The sequence below is a fragment of the Anser brachyrhynchus genome, assembly GCF_964034855.1.
Source record: "Anser brachyrhynchus genome assembly, chromosome: 10".
Taxonomy (NCBI): domain Eukaryota; kingdom Metazoa; phylum Chordata; class Aves; order Anseriformes; family Anatidae; genus Anser; species Anser brachyrhynchus.
Window position 1 is genome coordinate 15,929,250 of NC_137705.1, and position 23,504 is coordinate 15,952,753.

General features: G+C 41.0%; 1 protein-coding gene across 2 annotated transcripts; it reads left to right on the forward strand.

Annotated features, from left to right (window-relative positions):
- Nucleotides 1-3,161: 3,161 nt before the first annotated feature.
- ITIH4 (inter-alpha-trypsin inhibitor heavy chain 4) lies at nucleotides 3,162-22,223 on the forward strand. Of its 2 annotated transcripts, XM_080606440.1 has the most exons (22): nucleotides 3,162-3,301; nucleotides 5,219-5,379; nucleotides 5,759-5,863; nucleotides 6,479-6,641; nucleotides 6,745-6,855; nucleotides 6,940-7,068; nucleotides 8,584-8,700; nucleotides 9,283-9,451; nucleotides 10,379-10,495; nucleotides 11,943-12,124; nucleotides 13,055-13,237; nucleotides 13,874-14,013; nucleotides 14,617-14,771; nucleotides 15,283-15,315; nucleotides 16,185-16,214; nucleotides 16,843-16,896; nucleotides 17,175-17,213; nucleotides 17,696-17,791; nucleotides 18,538-18,712; nucleotides 20,046-20,200; nucleotides 21,096-21,198; nucleotides 21,778-22,223. In XM_080606440.1, the coding sequence occupies exons 1-22, from the start codon at nucleotides 3,227-3,229 to the stop codon at nucleotides 21,851-21,853; spliced, it is 2,568 nt and encodes an 855-aa protein (XP_080462566.1). In that variant the 5' UTR covers nucleotides 3,162-3,226; the 3' UTR covers nucleotides 21,854-22,223. The 2 variants fall into 2 exon arrangements, with proteins under 2 accessions (XP_080462566.1, XP_080462567.1); XM_080606441.1 differs by lacking the exon at nucleotides 17,175-17,213.
- Nucleotides 22,224-23,504: the final 1,281 nt, after the last annotated feature.

Here is a 23,504-nt window from a genome sequence, read left to right on the forward strand (position 1 = left end):
TCTTTTATGATGAACTTGTAAACTACTGCTGAAGTAGTAAATTAATGAGCCCTGCATTAGCAGTTTCTTCCCAAAAGGTCACTGGAAGCCTACTCTCCATGTAGGAGAATAATGGCATCACCTACTATGAAGTTGTAAATGGAAAAAGGCTGTCAAAAAGCAATATGAAAAAGGCGTTTGTTTCTTTGTTTGTTTATGTGTGGAGGCGCTGCAGGTCCAGTGGAGAAGGAGTTATCGGCCATCCTGGAGTTGTCAGCATGGAGCAGATAGGCAGGGAAATCATGTTGGTGTGGGCAGGATCCAGCCTTCACCAGCTGGTGGCTGCAGGCAGAGTGGTCTTTTCCATGTGTTTCCAGAGCACATGTCCCCACAGTGCCAGCCGATAGCATATTAACATATCTGTATTTGGATGTTCATAAAATCCATACTGGAACCAAGGGCTCTGGATGCCTAAGAGTTCATCTGAGCTCCAAGGGGGTGTTATTTTTCCTCTCCTGGTGTTATTTCAAGATTTCAGAATATTTTGTTGTCTTGCACCGGGCTATGAATGAATAAATAAAGCCCTCTAAAAGCTTTCCAATTAGACAAGTGAACATTAGTGATTTCTAGGGGAGAATCCCTAGAAATATGGCACAGAAATGGCTTGGGGCCATTTGCTTGCTGCTCCCCATAGAATGGCTCAGTTGGAAGGGACCTCAAAGATCATCTAGTTCCAACCCCCTGTCATAGGCAGGGATGCCACCCACTAGATCAGGTTGGCCAAGGCCCCATCCAGCCTGGCACTGAACACCTCCAAGGATGGGGCATCCACAGATTCTCTGGGCAACCTGTTCCAGTGTTACTCACTACCCTTACAGTGAAGAATTTCCTCCTAATGTCAGGTCTGAATTTATCCACTTTTAGTTTAAAACCATTCCCCCTTGTCCTATCATTACCTACCCGAATAAAGAGTCCATCTCCATCTTTTTTATTAGACACCTTTAGGTATTGAAAGGCCACAATGAGGTCTCCACAGAGCCTTCTCTTCTCCAGAATGAACATCCCCAGCTCTCTCAGCCTTTCTTCACAGGAGAGGTGCTCCAGCCCTCTGATCAACGTTGTGGCCCTCCTCTGGACCCGCTCTAACAGCCCCACATCTTTCTTGTGCTGGGGGCTCCAGACCTGGATGCAGCACTCCAGGTGGGGCCTCACGAGGACAGAGCAGAGGGGGAAAATCACCTCCCTCCACCTGCTGGCCACTCCTTTGGTGATGCAGCCCAGGATACACTTGCCCTTCTGGGCTGCGAGCACACACTGCTGGCTCATGTCGAGCTTCTCATCCACCACAACCCCCAAGCCCTTCTCTGCAGGGCTGCTCTCAAATGAGTTCTTCTCACAGTCTGTACTCATGTCTGGGATTGCCCCGACCCAGGTGTAGCACCTTGCACTTGGACTTGGACCTCATTAGGTTCACGTGGGCCCAATTCTCAAGCTTGTCCAGGTCCCTCTGGATGTCATCCCTTCCTTCTGGTGTATCAACTGCACCACTCAGCTTGGTATCACCTGCAAAGTTGCTGAGGGTGCACTGTAGCTATATCACTGATGAAGAAAAACACCGGTCCCAAGACAGGCCCCTGAGGGACACTGCTCATCAGCAGCATCCACCTGGACATAGAACCATTGACCACTACTCTCTGGGTGCAGCCATCAAGCCAAGTCCTTATCCACCAGATGGTCCACCTTTCAAATCCATATCTTTCAAATTTAGAGATTAGGATATCATGTGGGACTTTGTCAAAGGCCTTACAGAAGTCCAAGTAGGTGACATCATTTGGTCTTACCTTGTCGACTGATGCAATCACTCCGCCATAGAAAGACACCAGATTGCTCAGGCATGATTTACCCTTGGTGAAGCCATGCTGGCTGTCCCAGATCAGCTCCTTGTCCTGCATGTGCCCATGTTTCATCTTGATTCCCCTTTATGTAGAGCTGAGGAGATGACCTTTTCAAATGGGTTCTCTCCATTGTCTGTTTACCATATTGCCTAAAAACCCAATTACTTTCCCAAAATGTGTTTGAAATGCTTTGTGAAAGAGGCAGACATCACAACTACTCAGATGGAGAAATATCCTTGAAATAGTCATGCAAGATGTCTTTAGATAGGAAACTACCTAAATGTTGATTGAGTGAGCAGATATTTTAGGAATTTTGTTAGTACAATGTTATCCATGAGTATTTACATATAAAAATGTGGACAGAATTTACTTTTCCAGGGCAACAAACCAACCATGAACCAACAAAAACTTCACAAGAACTGTTTGATGGCCCTCTTAGATAGCAACTTTATTATAAAATGAGAAGTGAAAACAGTCATTCCACTCAATTTACAGGTAAATTCAGATGCAGAGCTCTCCCAGCACTAAACTTTTGTTTAAATAGCGCTGCTGGATGCACAGGTGCAAGACAACTTTGCAGAATCCGTGGTGGATGCACTGCAGCTGTGTTAGGGCTGAGGCCAGATGCACTCCTGTGCACAGCTGTTGTTGCACAGATTTTTGAAAAGTTCATGGCTTCTTTGTACACTTACATATGTTGCACGGTCTTAGCACCTCTCTGGGGAGTCCAGGCAATGTCTGATTACCTTTTGTCACTGCTTAGCTGAAAAAACAAACAATTGGCATTGCTATTCGTCAAGCTGGTTAAGAGACAGCAAAAAGGATGTTTCAAGAGCACTACTCAGTATCTCTCATGGGCCAGCTGGGCAAGATGGTACAAGGTTTGAAGAAGTCACCAGCTACAAAATCTCACATGGATGTCACATGTCTTGGCAACCTCCAAATCTCTGAAGTGCTTGAGATAATGTCAATTGTTCCTTTTTTTTTTTTTTTTCTTTTTCTTTTTCCAAGTTGTTACTGCTGGGCATGATAGAGATCCATGTATCCAAGAAGGCACAGACCTGTTCAGCTGCCTGTGGGATTTTACGTGCCCCAGTAGAATCTCAGTTTAAACAGAAAGCACAAGGATTTCTTTGCTTTATGCTTTATGAAACATTAAAATTCTAACATTTAACAGCAAAGAGCTGTTAGAAAAAATAAACTTTAACTGAGCCCAAGTTTTACGTATGTTTAACGTGTAAATATTATGTTTCTGTGTCTCTTCAAAGTCTACACAATATCCTCACATACAAGTTACTCATTAACTGATTAAGATAAACTGAGTTTTCATTTGAAAATCTGGTCTTTCCAAAATGGAAGAGAGAATGTTGCTCGCATTGATGGTCTTCTCCTCACTTGTAGTATTAGCAGAAACTACTGCTCAAAAGGTATTTGCTCTTTTTCTCTCTCTTTCTCTCTTTAACAATTTGTTGTTTGCTCATTTTGTGATCTGGTGGTATCGCTGTGACTAGGTGATGCAGAGATGCACCTGTATAGCATCGGGTGTGTTATGCTGTGATTTGAGAACTTTGGGTCCTTTTAAGGCCTCTCTGTGTTTCTCTGGGCTGCTACTCTATAAGTATGGAGGCAGAAATTTGCAGATGTGTCTGATCACACTCTTCCCCTGTGCTGGAAAATACCCAGTTGAGGGGTTTATGGGTCTCCCTTGAACACCGAGTGAGGTTTGGATCTTGACACAGAGGAGTTACAGCAGGACTGACCACTGGCCATGGACTGTTGCAGTGCCAGGTGGTTTCTGACAGGTGTTTAATATGGGATGGAAGAGAGCAGAGGCAGTTATTAGTACCTTATGGAACAGCAAACTGTGTTTTGGAACACCTCAGGGTAGTGTGGCTGCAGTCTCAGTTTAGAAAGTAAAGAAATGGAGGAAGCCTTATATCTGAAGGTTTTTATTTCCATAGTGCCTATTCAGAGAAGTGTGAAATACAACCAAAATGCAGACAGGGTCAGACCTCATGGCTACTGCAAGGACCCTGCAAGAAGCCGTGGATGTGGTGCATGGGCCCACAGGGAGAGGCAACAAGCCGCTTCGCGCTGTGCTCAGGTGGACACGTAGGGCTGGGCCTTGCCTGCTGCCTTCGCTGAGCGGTGCCCCTTGCCGTGCTGCACCCCTGTGCTCCTTCGTGCTGCTCCCAGAGCAACAAGCAGAAGCAGGGGTGCTGGGGCACACCTGAAAAGCCTTTGGGAAGAGGTGTCCCCAGGAAGGACAGACCCCAGCGCAGGCAGGGAGAGGCACCTGAACTGCCAGGATCAGGAAACTGGTCTCTTGGTGAAGATTTTTGTTTTTTATTCTGTAACGTCAGTAGGCATCAAGAGATGGAGCCTGCTCTGCCAGTGTACAATGAAAAAAGAAACAGCTCTCTGTTACTTGTACGGCCGGCTGCGGCACTGTCTGTGGTCACCCTTGTATTGAGTTTAACGTGACTAAACTTTTCAGTTTAGGCCAGTGCCATAATTAGGAAGAGGTCAGCACTCCTCAAGTGGATGCTGTTAGCTGGGGAGCACAGGAGATGAATGGTTAAAATAATTAAAGATCAATTAGCTATTCAAAAGATTTGTGACACTGGGACAGTAAAAATAGAAGTGTGGTAATCTGCTTTGATACTGAGCTTTTTTGTTTTAATAAGCTATTGTGCTGTTGTCAGGCTGTTGATATCCAGACCAATACTCTTTACTGTTGCTGCCAAAACACAGGACCTGCTTGGGATAGGGCCTCACTGCCTTTAAAACAGAAATCCCACATGCAGGAGGTTGCTTGCAGTGGCACAAGGAGGTGCTCCAGGCGCGTCCCCATCCAGCTGCTCCATGAGGTGTTCCCAGGTGACTCCAGCGTGGTGCCCATCTCCCTCCAGCCCCTGGAAGCACGAAACCAGCAGAAAGATGAGCGCTCAAAGGGCGTCTCTGCTTGTGCAAACAACACGGGGAAGGGGCCCCCGTGGGTTTCAGACCCGCTCAATAGCTTGTGCCACCACAAGGCACCAGCCTGGAAAACATGCAGCAAAGTCAACAGCTCAGAGAGCAAACAAATCATCACGTAAAAAGTTAGAGGGTGTCTTTCCATGGGTCAAGCACTTAAAGAGGCATGTGGGGGTTTTTTTGAGGTTAATCTTAGGAGATATATCAGAGTAACACAGCAACAGTTAATTATTTCATTGAACTTTTCCAATAACATCACCCAAGTAAGGGCTGTCTGGGAGGAAAAAAAAAAAAAAGAAAAAAAAAAAGACTTTTGGAGCTGTTTCTGTTTCAGCATGTTTCTTTCTTTCTTTTTTTTTTTTTCCTAGCATGCTATTGAAATCTACAGCCTCCGTGTGAACTGCAGAGTCACATCACGATTCGCTCACACCGTCATCACCAGCAAAATCATCAACCGAGCTAATGAGTCTCGTGAGGCGACCTTTGAAGTGGAGCTACCCAAGACAGCCTTTATCACCAACTTCTCCATGTAGGACCAGTTCTTACCTGTGGTGTTAAGGAGGCAGCTCTGGGGGCTTAGTGGGGTTCATCCATCTTGTTAGGAGGTGCTAAACACAAAGCACAAAGAGCCAAGCTCCGTAATGTCCTGAATAAATGTTGTGGGGCAAAAAAAGTAGGTGGCCAAGTAGAAAGAAGGTGACAAATGTGCTCAATGGCAGTGGTTATGCTGCCCCAGCCCTCTGAGGCTCTGAGGAGGAGGGCTGTGTTTTGGTGGTGACTCCTGGTGTCCTCACGGACAGGGAGGGATGTGGGAGCTAACAGCTGGGGGACACAACGCATGGTGGTCCTCTTGTTTCTTCCCCAGCATATTCCCTCTAATATTAATGATTTTTATTGAAAACTTACAGGTCCATCGATGGCAAAGTATACCCAGGAATAATAAAGGAGAAAGCATCTGCGCAAAGGGAATACGATGCAGCAGTCTCACAGGGGCAGAGCGCCGGCCTCGTGAAGTACGTTGCCGTTCTGAGGAAGGATGCTTCAACGCTCATCCCTGGCTTCTCGTTTAGCTGAGGGGCAGGTGAAGTCCTGCAGTCGGCCATCACTCAGGGAGGACAAATAAAGCAAAGCAGCTTTGGGTTCTCATTGAGAGGGACTGTTTATATAAACACACATATTATATGATTTATATCTGAACCTGCAATGTGTGGGAGAGAGAGGTGTCACTGTTTTGTGTTGCCCTGGGGCTTGCTGTCACACGGGAGCACCTTGCTGGGTTGAGCTGATGCTCGCCCATTGGGTCTGCTTCCCCACAAGCGCAATGGCCGTGGCACTTGAACAGATGTCATGTGTTAGGGGTATAGTTAACCTGTGCTTCCCATGCGTGCAGTCCCAGTTCTGCTCAAACCCAATCTGACGTACAGAGAGATTTCTGCTCCATTTTTTAGCTTGCATGTGCAGCCCCTGTGGCACATTAAAGTATTGTATATACCTGAGATATAAGACATCTTCTCTATGACCAGTTAAGACAAACTGATACTTTTTAATTTACTTATTCCATATGGCCATTTTTTAGCACACTTCATGAACTTTGCCCACTGCATGCAAAGCTTTGCTCTCCTCCCCAGAATCACAGGCAGGAAACTGGAGCAGTTCCACGTTTCCGTCAGCATTGCGGCTGCCAGCAAAGTCACTTTTGAGCTGGTGTACGAGGAGTTGCTGAAGCGGCAGCTGGGGCTGTTCGAGCTGCTGATCAAGGTCAGACCCCAGCAGCTGGTTAAGCACTTCCAGGTGAGCTGCCTCAGAGAGGGCTGGGCTAGGAGCATCCCTGTGATTTTGGGGCTCGGCAGGGTTTCCTCCATGGCAATGACGAAGGTTTGTTCTCCACTCTCAGATTGATGTGCACATCTTTGAGCCCCAGGGCATACGCTTCTTGGAGACGGACAGCACCTTCATGACAAACGAGTTAACTGAGGCACTCACAAAAGTGCAGAATGAAACCAAGGTAGGGTAGCAGCTGCTAAACATTAATGCCGGGGGCAGCTTTAAGTTATGTTGCTTTAAATCTTTTCTTTTGATTGCTTTTCAGGCTCATATTTTATTTAAGCCAACTGTGGATCAACAGAAGGTAAATCCTGAACTTGATGAAACCCTCCTCAATGGTGATTTCCTTGTGCGTTACGATGTTAAGCGAGTTGCCACTGCAGGTGATATACAGGTAAAAAAGAAATAAAAATAAAAATCCTTTCCAATGACAGATAGGTCTGAATGTGAGGTGCAATCAGCAAAACAGCAACATATACTTTGAAACATCAACAGTAATAGGAAAAGCTATTTCTATTAATACAGGGGCAGCAGGAACTGATGGTGATGTTAAGCAAACCCCTAGGGACACTGACCACGTTGCAGGAATGGATCAGCCATGAAAAAGCAGTCATCTCTCAAATTTTGTTTCAATACCAAATACATATTCACATTGTATATACGTCTCTTTGCCTTCTCTCTTTCTCCTTCTCTTTTATGTATTTATTTACAATTGATACAAGGTCATGTGATTTGCGGCTTCTTGTAAATGAAGTTTAGAGGAATGTGATTTATACAACTATTAAAATGACTGCTTAGTTTTATTTTTTGTGACAACTGAGGCACAGCTAAAGAGAGCAGGAACTTAAAAATACTTATAGTTCAATGCGTACTAAGAAATACAGTACATTGCTTTTCATATTATTTCACTGATGAAGTTCACGTGAATGTGCAAAAAGCTGGCAGTCACAGTCGATGAGCAGAGCTGTACATGTAGGTGAGAATACGGAGGTAACGTAATATACAATGATACACACAGGTGCATCATACATATGGCATCAAGACATACAGTTCATATAACATGAAAAAAACTTGAAGTGTAGAAAATAATTAAATATTATTTTGATTATATATCAGCTGTTTTAGGCAAGTGGTTTCTGTGGTCAGGTGGATAATCTGTCTCGCTCCATTTGCAGTCTCCACCACAAACCCTTCTGGTCAAAATCGCTTTGCACATTTGCCAGAATCGATGCATCTATTAGAGGGTCTGTCTGTCATCTCATTCAAAAGATTAAATTGATGTTAAGCTGAAAAAAAATATATATGATTCAGTGACTCTCTTCCATTTTAACCTGTTCATATGCTTTTGAGGTAGATGGTAACATGGTAAAAAGGGATTAGTAGTAGATATTCCCCCAACTCTCTTACCAGCAGCATCCATCACCAGTGCTGAAACCATACAGTAACCTGAAACATGCATCACTGCTTTGCTCTGGGCCACCTTTCATTTCCACTTATTTCTATTACCAAATTGCTTTTCCTTAATAACAAATTACTTTCCCTCAACTACATGATAGCTATGGGTATGCCCTGAAGTAGTGGTCTTGGGATAAGTGAGTTGGGTTAAAATTTGGAGTGACACAGACCACTTATGTTTAATGTGATAATTTTAAAAAACACTTTGTCCATTGGCACAAAATAAGATCATTAAAATATAAAATATATTTGTATATATATATATTTTAGTAGTTCCTTGATATGTTTATGTTTTTTTCTTTTTTTCTTTTTTATTTTTAGAAGAATAAAATGCTGACAATGGACCTCTCTTCTTGCCATGCCACAACATTAAGAGGCAATGTTTTCTTATTAAGTTGCAATATTTATTTGTTTATGTATAATTTTATGCATGTTTTTACATTTGGTATTTCAGATTGTCAATGGGTATTTTGTGCATTACTTTGCACCCCAGGAAATGCCAGTGTTTCCCAAAAATGTCATCTTTGTTATAGACCGAAGTGGCTCTATGGCAGGCAGAAAAATTGAGCAGGTAACTTATTTCAGATACTGACCTCTGCTTGTATCAGGGACAGACACCAGCCTTTCAAGGAAGTAACTTTGAATTTCCCTTTTGAAACACATGGTGGTTTCATATACAGCAAAACTTTCATAAATACATAAATACTTGGAAATGCGTATGCACAGATGAAGGCTGTTAAAGTGCAACTCATGTCTGTTAAGGCTATTTTCATGGCTATCATATCTTGAGACAGAGAGCACTTTGCCTGCTTCCATCTTTGCCGAATATTTCACTGATAATTTTGTTCTTTAATGAAGTTTAAGGAATTAATTTATTCATTTTTCCTTTACGGAAAACTGTGTACATAGATTTGCTAGAGAGCAGAAAAGTCCTCTATGGCCATCTTGGGAATGTTTTTTGTGTGTTTGTAAGTCAGGGGAATTAGCCATTTCTGATGGTCTCAACTGCAAAATGCTGTTAGGTCAAAACAAAGGCACAAGGCTGCACCTTGTATACTGCCAATAATAAATCTCCTTATTGTGTTGCAAATCCACTCCCAATTCTGATATGAAAGTAGAAATATTCAAAGTGTTTTTTTTCTCCTTGGAACAGACGAGGGAAGCTCTCTTGAAGATTTTGCAAGACCTCCGCCCTGAAGATCATTTCAGTTGCATCACATTTAACAACAAAGTGTCAGAGTGGAAGAGTGCGTTGCTGCAGGCCACTGCGGAGAACGTGGCGAGCGCCGCAGGATTTGTGCAAACTATTATGGCCAGAGGAGGTACCAGGCACCACCTAGACACCTGTGACCATAAACACACACCCAACAGTGTACAAAATAACACTTAGAAAAAAAAGCATTAATTATGAACGATGAGTGGGATAGGAAAGCTGATTGTGGCAGAAGACTGATTGCTGGCTGCCTTATGATATGTATATAGAGAGGGTTGGTTATGTCACATCTATGAACTATATAAGCCAGGAAGTTTTGTTTAAAATTTTTAAGACAGAGATTTCCAACAGAACTTTTTTTTTTTTCTCTGCAGGAAAACGAAAATTTACTCAAACATTTCACAGCAATTTACTGTATTTTTTATTTTATTTTTTAATATCCCCTTGTAAAATAACAAAAGTCATGCTACTATGGCTCTTTCTGTACACATTAAGTTATACTAAACAAACAAACTAGACAAAAAAGGCAAGATGCATTTCAATTGCTACACCATACAGTGTACTTCATTTTCACTATTCATTTTCTGGAAGATCTAAAAGGCTTTCTCTCTCATTAATGTTACACTGTAAGTATTAATATAGGTTTTCTCATCCCAGGAGCTAGCACTGGTAAAGGTCACCTGTGCCTAGAGCTCTTTTCTTCAGCTTCTTGCATGAACCTAGGAGACATTTCTTCAACATGGGTTAACAGATGATGGTTTGCTTATTTAAGCACTTTTAATGGTTCTAGACACATTTGTATTTCCCATGACATATGTGTGGAGAAGGCTCCCAAAAGATTGCTCCAGCATTGCCATTGCAATGTAATATACTGTAATTAAACCAGAAGGCTAAACCCCTAAATCCTCACCTCTCTGAAGGATTGCTTCCTGCAGAAAACTTTAATCAACTTTGCAGGGCCTCTGCAGATGAAGTACACTGATTTCTTCGACTGATTATCCTTTCCAGGTGAGTGATGCCTGCTTTTTCATTGCAGGCACGGATATCAATCATGCCCTGCTGACTGCTGTGAGAGTGCTGGATAAAGCTGAGAGGCTGCCGGAGCAGAGTGTCTCCATGATTATTTTGCTGACTGATGGTCAGCCCACATCCGGTAAGGAAATCCTAGCCTCAGTCCTCTCCATGACTTTTTAACTTTCACACTTGCATCCCAGTTGTTGTTAGACATAGTTTGTGTTTTTGAAGGGCTTGCTATAAGCAGGTTGTGCTGGATCCAGGTCTGCGCTGGGGAGAGGATTGGCTTCCCAGTTTATAAACTTGGGGGAAATTCTGGAGGTACCCAGGCATGGCTGAAACATGGAAGTACAATACTTAGAGCTGAAAGGTGGAGATCTTGTTTATAATATGTACAGTCCCCTTTGAGAGGTATCAGTTATAGTTCTTCACCCTCCTTGCCTCAATCTTGAGATGTTTTCAAGGTGCCTATTTTTTGGTGTTCTCTTCTGTGGCTAGCTCTTAACTATTGGTCAGCTGTGACATCACAAGCCAGGGGGGACAAGAGAGAAATATTTGGTTAATTAAACACTAACTCCCATTTCAATGGCACAAACATCACTCGTGCTGAATCGGAGGAGCTTGTCTAGCTTCTGTGTGGCACCAACTTCCCTCCCAGGACAGTAATATCATCTCAACTGTAAGCTCTCTAATGAGATCAGTCTGTCTTCCAGACTGAGTGATCCATGCTGCTTTGGATTTTTTTGTTTGTTTGTACTTCATTTGTTGGTCTTTTGTTTGTTTTGTGTGTTGCTGGTTTTTTGTTGTTGTAGTTTTTGTTTTCAAAATAAACTTGGTGCAAGGTGCTGCCTGCTGAGCAGGGCCATGGTGAGTCCCAAATATCTTTGTAATTCTACAAGTTTGCCAGAAATCAGACAGCAGTTGAGTACCGTGCAGATACAGGCAATGTTATTGCATACACCTCAATTTTCCTTGGGAAAGCAGGCTGAAAGGGAATACCTGAGCTGCTCCCACAACATTCCTACATGCAGTTATGGTTCCTGCCTGAAAAGGTGGGCAAAGATGCTCACCATACAGGGCCACCAGTGGCTCTTTGAATGGGATAAGATGATGGTATCACACATAGTGCCTGGGAGAGAAGCGTGGCTGTGTTACTTTGCAATTTTTCTGAATTACACCATTAACCAATCTATTATCCTCTAAATTCAGGCAGAATATTTTTGTGGATGGTACTTGTCTTCCCACTTAAGATCAAATGTCTCCATCCTTTGTGATGTTAATTCATAACGTCTGTCCCTTACAGTCTGAACACCTCCTTTGGTCCTCGTAATCTTGTTAAACATTTTGCACTTAGCTGTAACAATGTGAGTTGAAGTAATAAGAATCATTAAGTGGGCGAATCAGGTTCTGGCGCTCAAAATCCAGAGTGGTGCTTCCATCTCTAATTCAATTGACTGAATATTGTCCATATACCTAATATTTTATTCTGAATTCTTGTTAAGAGACAAAATTTCCTTTAAATCCCCTGCTATCTTTTTGTACTCTTAAAAAATAAAAATCACGGGTATGCTTTTGTTCAATCACAGGTGAGAGTAAAGTGGAAGTCATTCAAGAAAACATACAGAAAGCTGTCAATGGGAAATATGCCCTATTCTGCCTCGGTTTTGGGTTTGATGTCAGCTATAATTTCCTGGAGAAAATGGCCCTAAGCAATGGGGGAATTGCACGTCGACTATATGAAAATGCTGATGCAGCCTTGCAGCTCCAGGTCAGGACTAAGGAATATGCCAGAAAAGCCATCTGTAAGCTATGGCTCCTGTCTAGCCCTGACAGCAAAACCCCAGGTCTTCTGAGATGAGAAGTTGGTTTTGAGTTTATCTGCTAATCTTGGGGAAGGAGGAAGACAATATCAATTTCGGGATATCTGAGGGTTTGCACTCTAATCATGACTCAACGTTGACGTCTTTCCCAAATTAGCTAGCATTTGGACGAACCTGGAAATTCACAATTTTTCTTCATCTCTACAAATAGACAAAAATGTCCAGTGGAAGTGATTGTGACAAAACTTTGGTTCTTGGGTCCAATTTCAAACCACTCAAAGAAGTGCTAGTGGGTTCTGTTTGTTACAGTTTCCCTAGAAGGCAGCACGTAGCTTGAGGCACCTCTTGGCAAACTGATCCCTGCAGCAACACCTGCTTGGGACGTTCCTGCCCATTTGGAGATGGGATGTTAACTCGAGGGCTGTTCTCTTTTTGGGAGCTCATTTCTGCCCATTTTTGCTGGATAAACAGAGCACAAGGGTTTGCCAAATGCCTGCCCCATCCAGTGAAGAAGAAAGGGAGAGGTTAAAGCTCGGGATTAGTAAACTTAAAAAAAAAAAAAAAAAAAAAAAAGGAGAGAGAGAAGACATTCAACTGGGTGGGACAGTGATAACAGGGATGATGCTTGGGTACTTGATTAACCATGGAAAATACAGCTTATATGGTATCACCAGCCTGACTGGAGAAAGTGTGCAGAACATGGGGAAAAATACTCATTTTTCAAGGTTTACAGCTGTCTCAAACAAGCAGCTGCTGCCCACTTCTACTGAAAGAAAAAGCTTTCCTCCCTTCTTTTTAAGGAGTTTTTAGATATTCAACAAATTGCTTTGCTTAATTTTGCCTTCATTTGTTCTTTCTCTCTTTGTGTTTTTCTTTAGGGCTTTTACCAAGAGGTGGCTACTCCAATACTAATGAAAATTGAAATGCGGTATCCAGAAAATGCAGTTGAGGGGTTAACCAAGAACAATTTCAAGCTCTTTTTTGAGGGCTCTGAAATCATAGTGTCTGGAAAAATTAGCAATGAGCTTGATCTTTTGCCAGTGGAAATTAAAGCTCAGTCAGTAAGTGTTGAGCTTAGTAACCATGAAAAATGTATTGTCTCCATGCTGTCTTTTATAGTGCAGTAGGAGACTTCAAGAAGTCTTTTGTGTCCAATATATGTTCTTTACATTTGGACATACAGTTGTTTTTCCATTCTAGGAAAACATCTGAGAATTGAAAGACTTTTCCTCTTCTGAATCTGCTACAAAAGAAGAAGGAAAAAAAAAAAAAAAGGAAAAGGGGGGGGGAAGAGAAGATCCACAAATAAGCAAACAATAATTTAATCCTTTCAAAACCATAATATTTTGGCCTTTCAAGCATTTTGTTGTTGTTTTTGTTTGTTTTTTTTTTGTTTAGGAAACTTGCTTGTGTTTTTAGAATGGAGACGGAAACATACATTTTTCATTTTGAAAAAATGTTCCAATGGAGCCATTTCATAACTCCTTCTTTCAAACTTTGAGTCCAAAAATGTATATCCAAAATACGTGCTGCTTTGGTGACTTGGGGTTGCATTTTCCAGAGGGAAAACAGCTTGCTGAAAACTTTCTGAGGGGTAAAAGGGCACTTGGGTCCCGAATAATGCTCTTTTAAGTCTAATAAGGTGACTGTAAAAGAAGTCTGGAGCTGTTCTGATGGTCAGTTTTCTCCCACTGCAGCATGGTAGTGACTTGACTCTTAAAGAAGAAGCAAATGTCAAAGAGAAGGAGCAAGTATTTCAAAATCAAAGTTACATCTTTGGAAATTTCATCGAGAGACTGTGGGCTTACTTAACCATTCAACAACTTCTAGAAAAATCGTAAGCTATTTTCAATATTTTGTATTGTATGACAAACTTTCAAACTGCAAATTCCTTATTCATAAATTATATGATGAGAAAGCACAACAAAACAAATATTTCTGGATATAATAATAAAAAATATAGTATACCAGAAGAATACCACATTAGTGCATGAGGAATGTGAGGTGCTTTTCAGTTTATTATAGGATTGTATCATCAAATGTGTGTATATATGAAAATATAATGTTATGAAGAATAGTTTATATTACTATGAAATGTATTTTAATTATATGGATTGCATTGAGTATTGCAACCAGCAATCACGTCTATTGATAAAGGAATGAAAATAGCTGGTAAAGAGAACAGTAAGTGTGTCTTCAAGACATTTCATAGATCATGTATTTACTATTTTTACTCCATCTGAAACATATATAGACTCCAGTGTTATAAACAACTAAGCATCTCCATAACCTCAAGCACATAATAGCTGAGTTATCTCAATAGGATTACTCACCATTTGATAATAAAATATTTAAGACACAGTTAATATGAATACAAATCTGTGGACCTCCTGCTCATAGACTTTGTATGTTATTTCTTCATCATTAACACAGACTTTAGTATTTCAGCCCAAGAAGAGCAGCAGAAAGCCTTGGAGGCACGAGCCTTGGAGCTGTCTCTGCAGTATGGCTTTGTTACACCCCTCACTTCCATGGTGGTCACCAAACCCACTGGCCAGCAGCAAACCGAGCTAGCAAATAAACCCACTGAAGCTGGTAAATGGGTATTAAACAGTCCCCTGGGAATGTGTGGCTGTTGATGATGATTTACTGTGGACCCCCCAGCACAGTTTCATTCTGTAGGGGTGTGACAGGGTAATATGCCGCAATGAAGATGGGAGTTTAAGGATTGGCCTCCTTTAGAAATCAGACATGGAGGACTTTTCCTAAAAAGGTGTCATGGTGAAACAGACACTACTATTGAAATAGGAAATAATTTGTTGAAATATAAATTAATTTAACAGTTGTTACACAGCATTCCCTGCCATTGCAAAGGATATTCTAAGCTTTTCCCTGGGGCAATAAAGTGGGAAAATGAATGCACAGGAGGAAAGCAAGCTAACTCTAGGAGTATTGACTGTGCTATATCTACCCTTCTTTCAACAAAAATAAAATCTCTTCACCTGCAGCTCCAACACCCACTTCTCCCAGTTTTCTGTTTTGCACATGGACAGAATAATTCACTGTTGACTTTATGACACTAATCTGTCTCTCTTCCTTGTGTTAGACAACGAGAAGCCCAGCAGCTTTCCAGTAGGAGGTAAATGCTTTCTGCTTTTCCAATAGCATATTTCAGTAATAGTCTCTAAAGACAAAAATAGGTCACAGTACTTGTTCCATAAAGGGGAGTATCTGAGATTTGGAAAAATATGTGGAGACCGTGTAAGCAATGACTGGCAAGCTCTGTCCAGGGCTTGGGTGGATAACCTGATCCAAGGGAGAAAATCTTCCAGTCAGAATGTCTCAAAGGCCAAAATTGTCTTGACTCATAAGGAAAAGCATTTCTTCAAGTGAACAATGCTAATGATGTTTTCTGCTTCTTTCTACCATATGTGAAGCATCTCTCAAAAAATTAATCTCCAGATATTTTGGAAAGACTCACAAGAATAATTTAGGTATCTTTTCTCTCTTTTCGGAAATAGTAAAGTTATTTGAATAATAATGTAAAACTTCTAGCATTATCAATCCCATAATCTCAACTATGATAACATATCATAATAGCAATGCTTTTATAGGTAAAGTCCTGCTTTTCCTCTAGTTCTTTCAGGGAAATACATTAAAGGAATTAAAACGCTGCCCCATTCTCTGAAGGATGCATGTTTCAAAGTGGTGCCAGGGAGTTTAAGAACAGCAAACTCACTGACCTGCATCATACAGGGGACCGACACACTGAGCTCTGTGCTGCCCTTCCCTCAAAGGAGTTTTTGGTCTGTTTCCATTGCTTGGCTGGGATAATTTTGTAGGGATCAGTGCCCATGTTCTGTGGACTTCATTACTACAGATAATTTGCTTTGGGAAAGGGAGACAGATGCAGCTGGAGAATTACATGTTCGATTTCTGAAATGCTTTGTAAGATATGTAATACAGTCATGAATGAAATATGGGTTCTCTTTTTTTTTCTTTCTTCAGATGCTTATAGAATGAGTGTACCAGTTCCTAGTAAGTTCTCCTCTGTTTTTGTTTTTTGTTTTTAAATTAAGAAAAAAAATATAAATTTCATTTCATATGTAACATTACATTATCAAATGTGTTTTGATTGTGGATGTCTGCTTGGAATACTATATATATAGTGTGTATATGTGTATATATATATATGTATATATTTACATGTATTTCAGTCCACAGATATTTCACAATGAACTATAAAATCTTGAAAACAATCTTGGTACCTTTTCAGAAAACAATATTTAAACCTCTTGAAGATACAGGCAAAAGTTCTGGAACAGCATATCTTAGTAAGCTGAAGGAAGTGCGGCTTGGTTTAAAAAAAATAAAAATAAAAAAAATCCATAGACATGGGGTTTGTTGGGCAAAGCTAACATGGGCACCGCCATCTACATACTAACAATACACATCCTGCAAAGAGCAGATGCCGGGCACTGCAGAGACAGAACTGAGGGTCCCTGTAATGCAGAGAGGACAGGACAATGCCCACCGTGTCATCTGCATGTGTATGCAAAAAAGTCAGTGGGTAGCGAGCAGGAAGAATTCACTGTTTTAGAAGTAGGGAGGGAGATGAAGGGCACAACCCCAAACCAAGGAGACATTGGAAAACCTTTTCTTTCAGGTCGACGGCGCTCTGAGCCCCAGTCTGGCAGTAATAAGAAGCTGTTTCCATCAGGTTGTTTTCAGTTGTATGCGCGAGGAATGGGGTGGGTGCGCTGAGAGCGCAGCGGGGGTTCACCAGGCATGGCCCAGCAGCAAGGCAGAGCACAAAAGCAATTAGCAATGAATGCTGTGCTTTTTATCCCAGTTGGGGCATCTTGGTTTAAGCAAGGTGCTCTGTAGGAGTCAGTCTCTGCCAAAAAGGCTTCTGCCTTGCTACTCTGCCTGGTTAATTAGCTGAGCTAGAGAAAAACTGTTTCTTTAAACTCTTCTTGCTAATTTTAAGTATTTCAGTTGGCAGGCTAAGCAAACACGTGAAACTGGAAACTCATAGTAAGTAATACACAGAGTAGTCCCATTTTAATAATTAGTACAACTGTAACATACAGTTTTTCATAAGTTAATGTTTTTTTCTGACTGCATCAATTGCTATAAGAAAATTCTTTAACTCTTCCTTGGCTGATTCTTTCCACAGAAGCGTAAAGTATCCCTGTATCCCACAAGAAAGTCTTTCTGGCTTGAGAATACAACCAAGAACAGAAATGTGGTGTAAAAGATCTTTAGTCGCAGCTTTTTTGAGGGATCATTGTCCTTAATAGACTCTAAGTCTGAAAATCTACTGTTTTCATCTATATCAAGTTGTTGTGTCTGGGTGTGACTTTCAATAATAATTACTGTGTTGATTTCAGTTCTCCTATTCTGTAAAAGCTGTGACTAGTATTTTAGGTACAGCGAGATTGAATTATTTTGCTGTACATGCCCAAAAGGCATAGGCTAGACTTTTCTTCTTGTGCTAACGTTGCTCTCCTTTCCAGCCAAAGAACATCCACCACTTCTCTCGCAATTACCCAAAGAAAATACTGATGGGCAAGCAGAGCCTTCTGTCCTCCTGATCTCAGATCCAGAGCAAGGTGAGTGAGCCAGATCCCTCATGGGGTGGGAACTGACCTCGATCCAGGAGAAACACATGACTAGTGGGATTTGCATCTGTGGCCATGTCTTCTCCATGCCCATGACAACTTTCTCTTGCATCAAGGGAATCAACCCCTAATATCCAGAAAAAAAGGAGAAACACTTCAGAGCAGCTGGTGTCTTTAGGAACACCTGTATTTCATGAAGGGCCATACTGCATCCTGCCACCTTGCAGTGATTGGAGAGGCTGTGCTTAATTTTTCCTTTCACTCAGGCAACATTAATCTTCACTGTGAGGTGGCTGAAGGCACTTCTTTTAAGTGTGGTTGCAGGCCTCCTCCTGGTGTCACATGCCATGAGGCTTGTCCCCAGCCCCTGGGAGCTTCTGAGGATTCAGAGACCTTAAACCCCATGCTCACACCCCTCACCCCTACATGCTCACAGAAAGATGCACTCTCTTAAAGTGCTGCATTATTTTCATGGTCCTGTACTCGGAGAAGTGTCCCTGAGTGCTGGTCGCCAGCTGCTGTGGTTAAGGAGCACCTCTAAGAGAGGAGGAGCAATGTGGGGCTAGATGCAGACTCTACTGCAGCTTTGGGGCATGTGGTCTGAAATCTGGAGGTGCTGTGCCTCCCAAAAACAGATCTGAGAACCGTAAGTGCAACAAAGCTGAAGCAGTTTTGTTAAGATCACCTGTACCTTATAAGCGAGGTCACTTGACAACTCTGCGCCAATGTTTTTAAAGGACTTTCTGTGACTGGGAAACATGGGGACAAAATAAATCAGTTTGTGCAGTTTGAAATTACCTATGTGAATCCTGCCGTGCAAATCAATGTCTCTGTGGATGAGATCGTCTTAAGCCATGACAACAAGAACATTCGGCTGCCGTGGACAGAATCAGCAACCTCTGTTGTCCAGGGGTAAGAAATGTCATTCCGTCCTTTCCCAGTCCTGGCAATTCGAATCACATCTCTCATAAGCCAGTTGTCCACTTTCACATATGCCATTTGCTTCAGATAAATGCTCCCAAATGCCATTATTTGGTGAATAACTCAACACTTATCTTCCAAAGAGAAGCACCCACTGCGGTGCATGACAATCCTGGTATCACTGCTGTGCTGGCTGCCACTAGGCACATTGTGCTCATCCTGGCATGGGGTGAGCACCGCAAAGTGAGGTTTTCGGTGTTTACTGTATCTTTTCTACATCATTTGGCTCCATGCAGGCTGGAGTTTTCTTTTTTCCCACTTTTAGAAATAACACACATCTGGGCATCTGATATTTTTTATGGGAAGGCATAAAGTGTTTGAATAATTGTCTGTAACGCTAACAAATGCCTGCTACTGGAGAAAGAGTACTTCAAATGTGTACTGCGTTTGTCTGCCTAATTTGTGTAGGAGCCTTCAAAACCACAGGAAAGAGCTGAATTCAGCCAGTTCCATTAGCTCTTTTGTATTGCTAGAATAAACCTCCAGGACAAGCTGCTGTTGCTCTGGGGCAGGCAGGACACACAGTACTGCCCCCCATATAGGCACCTCTGGACAGTAACAGAAGGCCTAAAACAACTGCTTTCAATTATTTTTGCAATCCAAACAGAGCCAAGAATGTGCTGGATTTATGCCCCTATGTAACTTGTCTTCTGCAAAGCAAAATGATCCTCCTGCTTCAAACCAGCATCTGAGCTCTTGCAACTGCAGGAATCAAAATAAAAAATATAGGGGCTTAGAGGAAAGGCAGGGTCTGAAATATCTTGTGAAATATCCAGGGAAAACATATTTGTCTTGTTCTCAAAATCAATTCAATTATTTTAACTGGTCCATCCTTTTTCTCATTAAAATGATGGAAAAAATATCCTTTTTTTCTAAGTAATTTTTTTTCTAAGTATTTTTTTTTCATTATAGAAAAAAAGGTGTTTAATCAATAAGAAGTTCTTCTCTGTTGATGTATTTGCATGTATCCCGACATGGGAAAGGTGTTCAGTGGCATATAGAGGAAAGAAATACCAGTTATATTAAAATATTAACACCTGAATGTTTTAAGATATGATAATAAAACTTAATATTGTAATACTTTAACTTGTTATATTAATATTTTAATATATGCTGCTTAATATTTTAATATAACCACTCGCAGACCATAAAAAATGCCATTGCAAGGAGACAAAAAGCAAAAAAAAAAATTATTAACGTAAATTGTTTACATATATGTTCTATCTTCATATTCTTGGAAATAACATTATCATTTATTTCCTAGGCTGAGAGTCTCAGCTGAAAAGGAAAGTAGTGTAACAGTATCACTGTCTGATACGGTCACAGTAAAAATATCCCTTGTAAAGGTTCCAAACGATTTCCTTCAGCTGTGTTTCTTGAATATCGACCGTTTTTCTGACAAAGTCACTGGAATTCTGGGTATGTATCATTATGGATCTATACAGCAAAGAAGGATGGTCTTGTAAATAAGCTCCTAAGATGAGAATATGGTGCTTTTTTGGAGCCACATTCATTTTACTTTTTTGGGTTCCTACAAACTCTCATGAAAATCAATGGACAGGTGAGGCAGCAGGAATTCAGGGGAGTTCTAGTGAAACTTTGCATTTAATTTATTCTTTTCAGACATCTAATGTCCCCATTTACTCCAGAGCAATCCAGACTTTATTCTGCAAAGAGGGGAGGCCTCCAAAGAGGGTCTTACCCTTGAAGCATAACATAACGCTTTTCTACTCACCACTGGTACAAGCCTAAATAGGCTCCTATGTGTTTAGAAAACATTAAAAATAAGACTAAAATAGCAGCCAGTGTGTTAGCTACGAGGGCTTAATTTTAACAGTGCTGTGTTATGTAAAAAAATCATTTGATGTTAAATAATGGATTATAAATAATGGACATAAAGTGGTAAATAATTGGGGTTACAATAGTGGAAATATGCCTGTTCCCGGCAATGGCTACAAAATGAAAACAAGCTGGTTCTGAACACTCATCCCCCCAAAATACTGATGGGACTAAAGCTGAAGTTGTGTCAAAAACTACGAGTGGAGAGGCTGCATATTCTAAAACCACATGCACACACAAAATGTGAAAACACATCAGAGTAAGGCTGAATCTGTGGAGGAGTGTTAGGGATAACAGATCACAGCTGAAACACGTGAGTTTTATTCATTTATTATGGGAGCCTCCAAATGTGTATCTTTGGGGGGGGTTGGAGGCAGATGGCTGCTTTCCTGGTGTTATAGCTACCATTTGGGTTAACAACCATAAACGGATGTTTTGGTATTATTTTAAAATAATTTGTGTGTCTGTTGCTCAGGTCAATTTTATTTAAAAGCACAGCTTGAGAATAATGCCAAAGTAAAGCAGAGAGCTGATGAAAGACTTCTAAACATTCCAGGATCTGAGCACAGACTTACCAGGTAGGTAAGAGAGGTGGGATAAGGTTGAGTCATGCACATGCTTTGCGATTTATTTTATGAACAAAAAGCAGAGATCAAAAGAAATGAAACTAAGGGATTGTTTGTCTGTAAGAATACAGCTCTTTGGTATAAATAATAGGAACTTACTCTTGAATGTTTTCCTAACAGCCAGAATTTGTTGCTTGTCAAATGATACTGCAGGGCTCAAGGCTCCTATTTCACAGGGCAGGGAAAAGCACACCCTGGGTTTGCATGAAAATGCCAAATAAAATTAGGTTCTGCTGCCTCATTTTCATGGCTAGGGGAGGGTGTTTGCTCAGCTGGATTTACCATGAGGAAAAAATAAATAAATAAAATGACTTGCTTGTATCAAGTTTCTGCGATGGGGAAGAAATGCTGTGAGAGTATAATCTCTGTTCATTGTCTCTGTGCATCCCTATCAGTGCTGCCTCCGTGGCTAAAGCACAGATGTGCCAGATCTGCCTCTCTCACTTTTGGTACCAGCTGCAAACATGGGTATGATCAGGGTTGATTCTGGGCCTGCAATTTATCACAATTTTTTTCTTGATTTTGTTTCAGGATATACAAGAAAGATTACAGGCTTGAGTCAACTAGTGATCCTGTTTCCTGCTGGTCACTAGTTGGAACTTCCTAGAGAAGACTATTTTGGAAAAGAAAACAATACGAATGATGCTCTTTCACATATTTTTGATACTTTCTCTCACCAAGAAAACAATACAGTTAAAGCATTACCTGTTCATATAAATAACTGTCATATATATCTTACCTCAAAATAATTATACTTTCAAGATGAGAATGTGCTTGCTGGTTGTCTATAATTGTAAGATACTCTATAATAATGTTAGAGATTTATGTGAATGAACTAAATAAAAGTGGCACTATCAGCTCACAGTGTGATATGGACAGACAGACTTAAGTTTCTGAATAAAATTAAGCAGTGGCACCACCCAGTCCAACATACTTGTCATGCAGACAGTAATAAATTTCTAAAATTTGCACTTGGTATCCAGTTGCAAATGACGGTGTTCTTGAACGGAGTGTTTTGCAAAAAGGGTGAAGTCTAAAGCAATATTAGCTTGCCATTTCTCTCATTGGTTATTTGATGGGAGGAAAAAGAAAGAAGTCTTGGTGTATTAAGGTTCTTTGGGCATAGTTCTGTACCAATGTTCAAAACTAACAAAATTAGCAACAGTAATGTGATTAATGATGGCAACCTATGCTGGTTCTAGTTCCAGCAATTCTTGCAGTTTCTGAGGGTCTGCTTTAAAATGTCTGCAAAACAGACATTGACTTGTTGCAAAACAGACCTCTGACTTGTTGCAAAAGATGGCATTTCATCCCTGAAATGTAGCGTCTTGGGTTTTGGCAAGGTTTCATGTAACACTCTACAACCATTGGATGATGTTTTACAAATAATGAAGAACTCAGAACAACACGTGGCACATGGAGGTAACATTTCAGAGGAAGTGTGTATGCAGAAACCTTTGTCCATGGAAGGAAATGTGGAGGTTTAGCTTCCAATTATTTTTTTCATAACTTTTAATTACAAAATTAATTTATATTTTAGAATTTCAGTTAGTGCGTATCTTTGAACACAGGAACATGTGCCAGCACTGCAGATTTTACAAAAGTTGCTTTCTATCCTGCCAATAATGGATAACTGGAAAAAGCTTATTATTTTATAGCACTGTACTAAAAGAGAAGCAATTTCTTGCCAAAGTTAGGAAGATAAACTATGTAACTCGAAGCCTTTTTTTTCTTTTTTTTTTTTTTAAAAAAAAACAGTTTAGATATCATGCTATGATTTGTTTATGTGAATTGCTTGTACTTTCAAGACACAGATTTCGAGTTGCAGATTTGGCTGGACAAATTACAGACCAAAAAATGTGGAATTTGGGAGCTGCAGACATCAAATTGCTGGCTTTGCCACTTCATAAGCTGGCGTGCCAATTTGAAAAGTAAGACATTATATGCATTATAAATGAACTTGGTATTTGAATTACATGCTGGGTTTTATCAGGTAACTTGCTGCAAATTAAAAATTCACTGCTCTCAGTTATAGGGCAATTATATGTTCCATCCTCCACCTGTCTGCTAATAGCAAGAATAGCAAAGAGCATGAAATCCTGGAGCAATGAGGCATGGCTAAAGGGCAGCTTTCACATGCTCCCCTTGGTGAGGTTCAAGTGTGCACAGGCCATTCATGAGAGCTCTTCTAACCTGCCTGCTAAACCTGTAATTACGGTGGTTCCTCAAATGCCCCTGGCAACCTGCTGCCCTTTTAG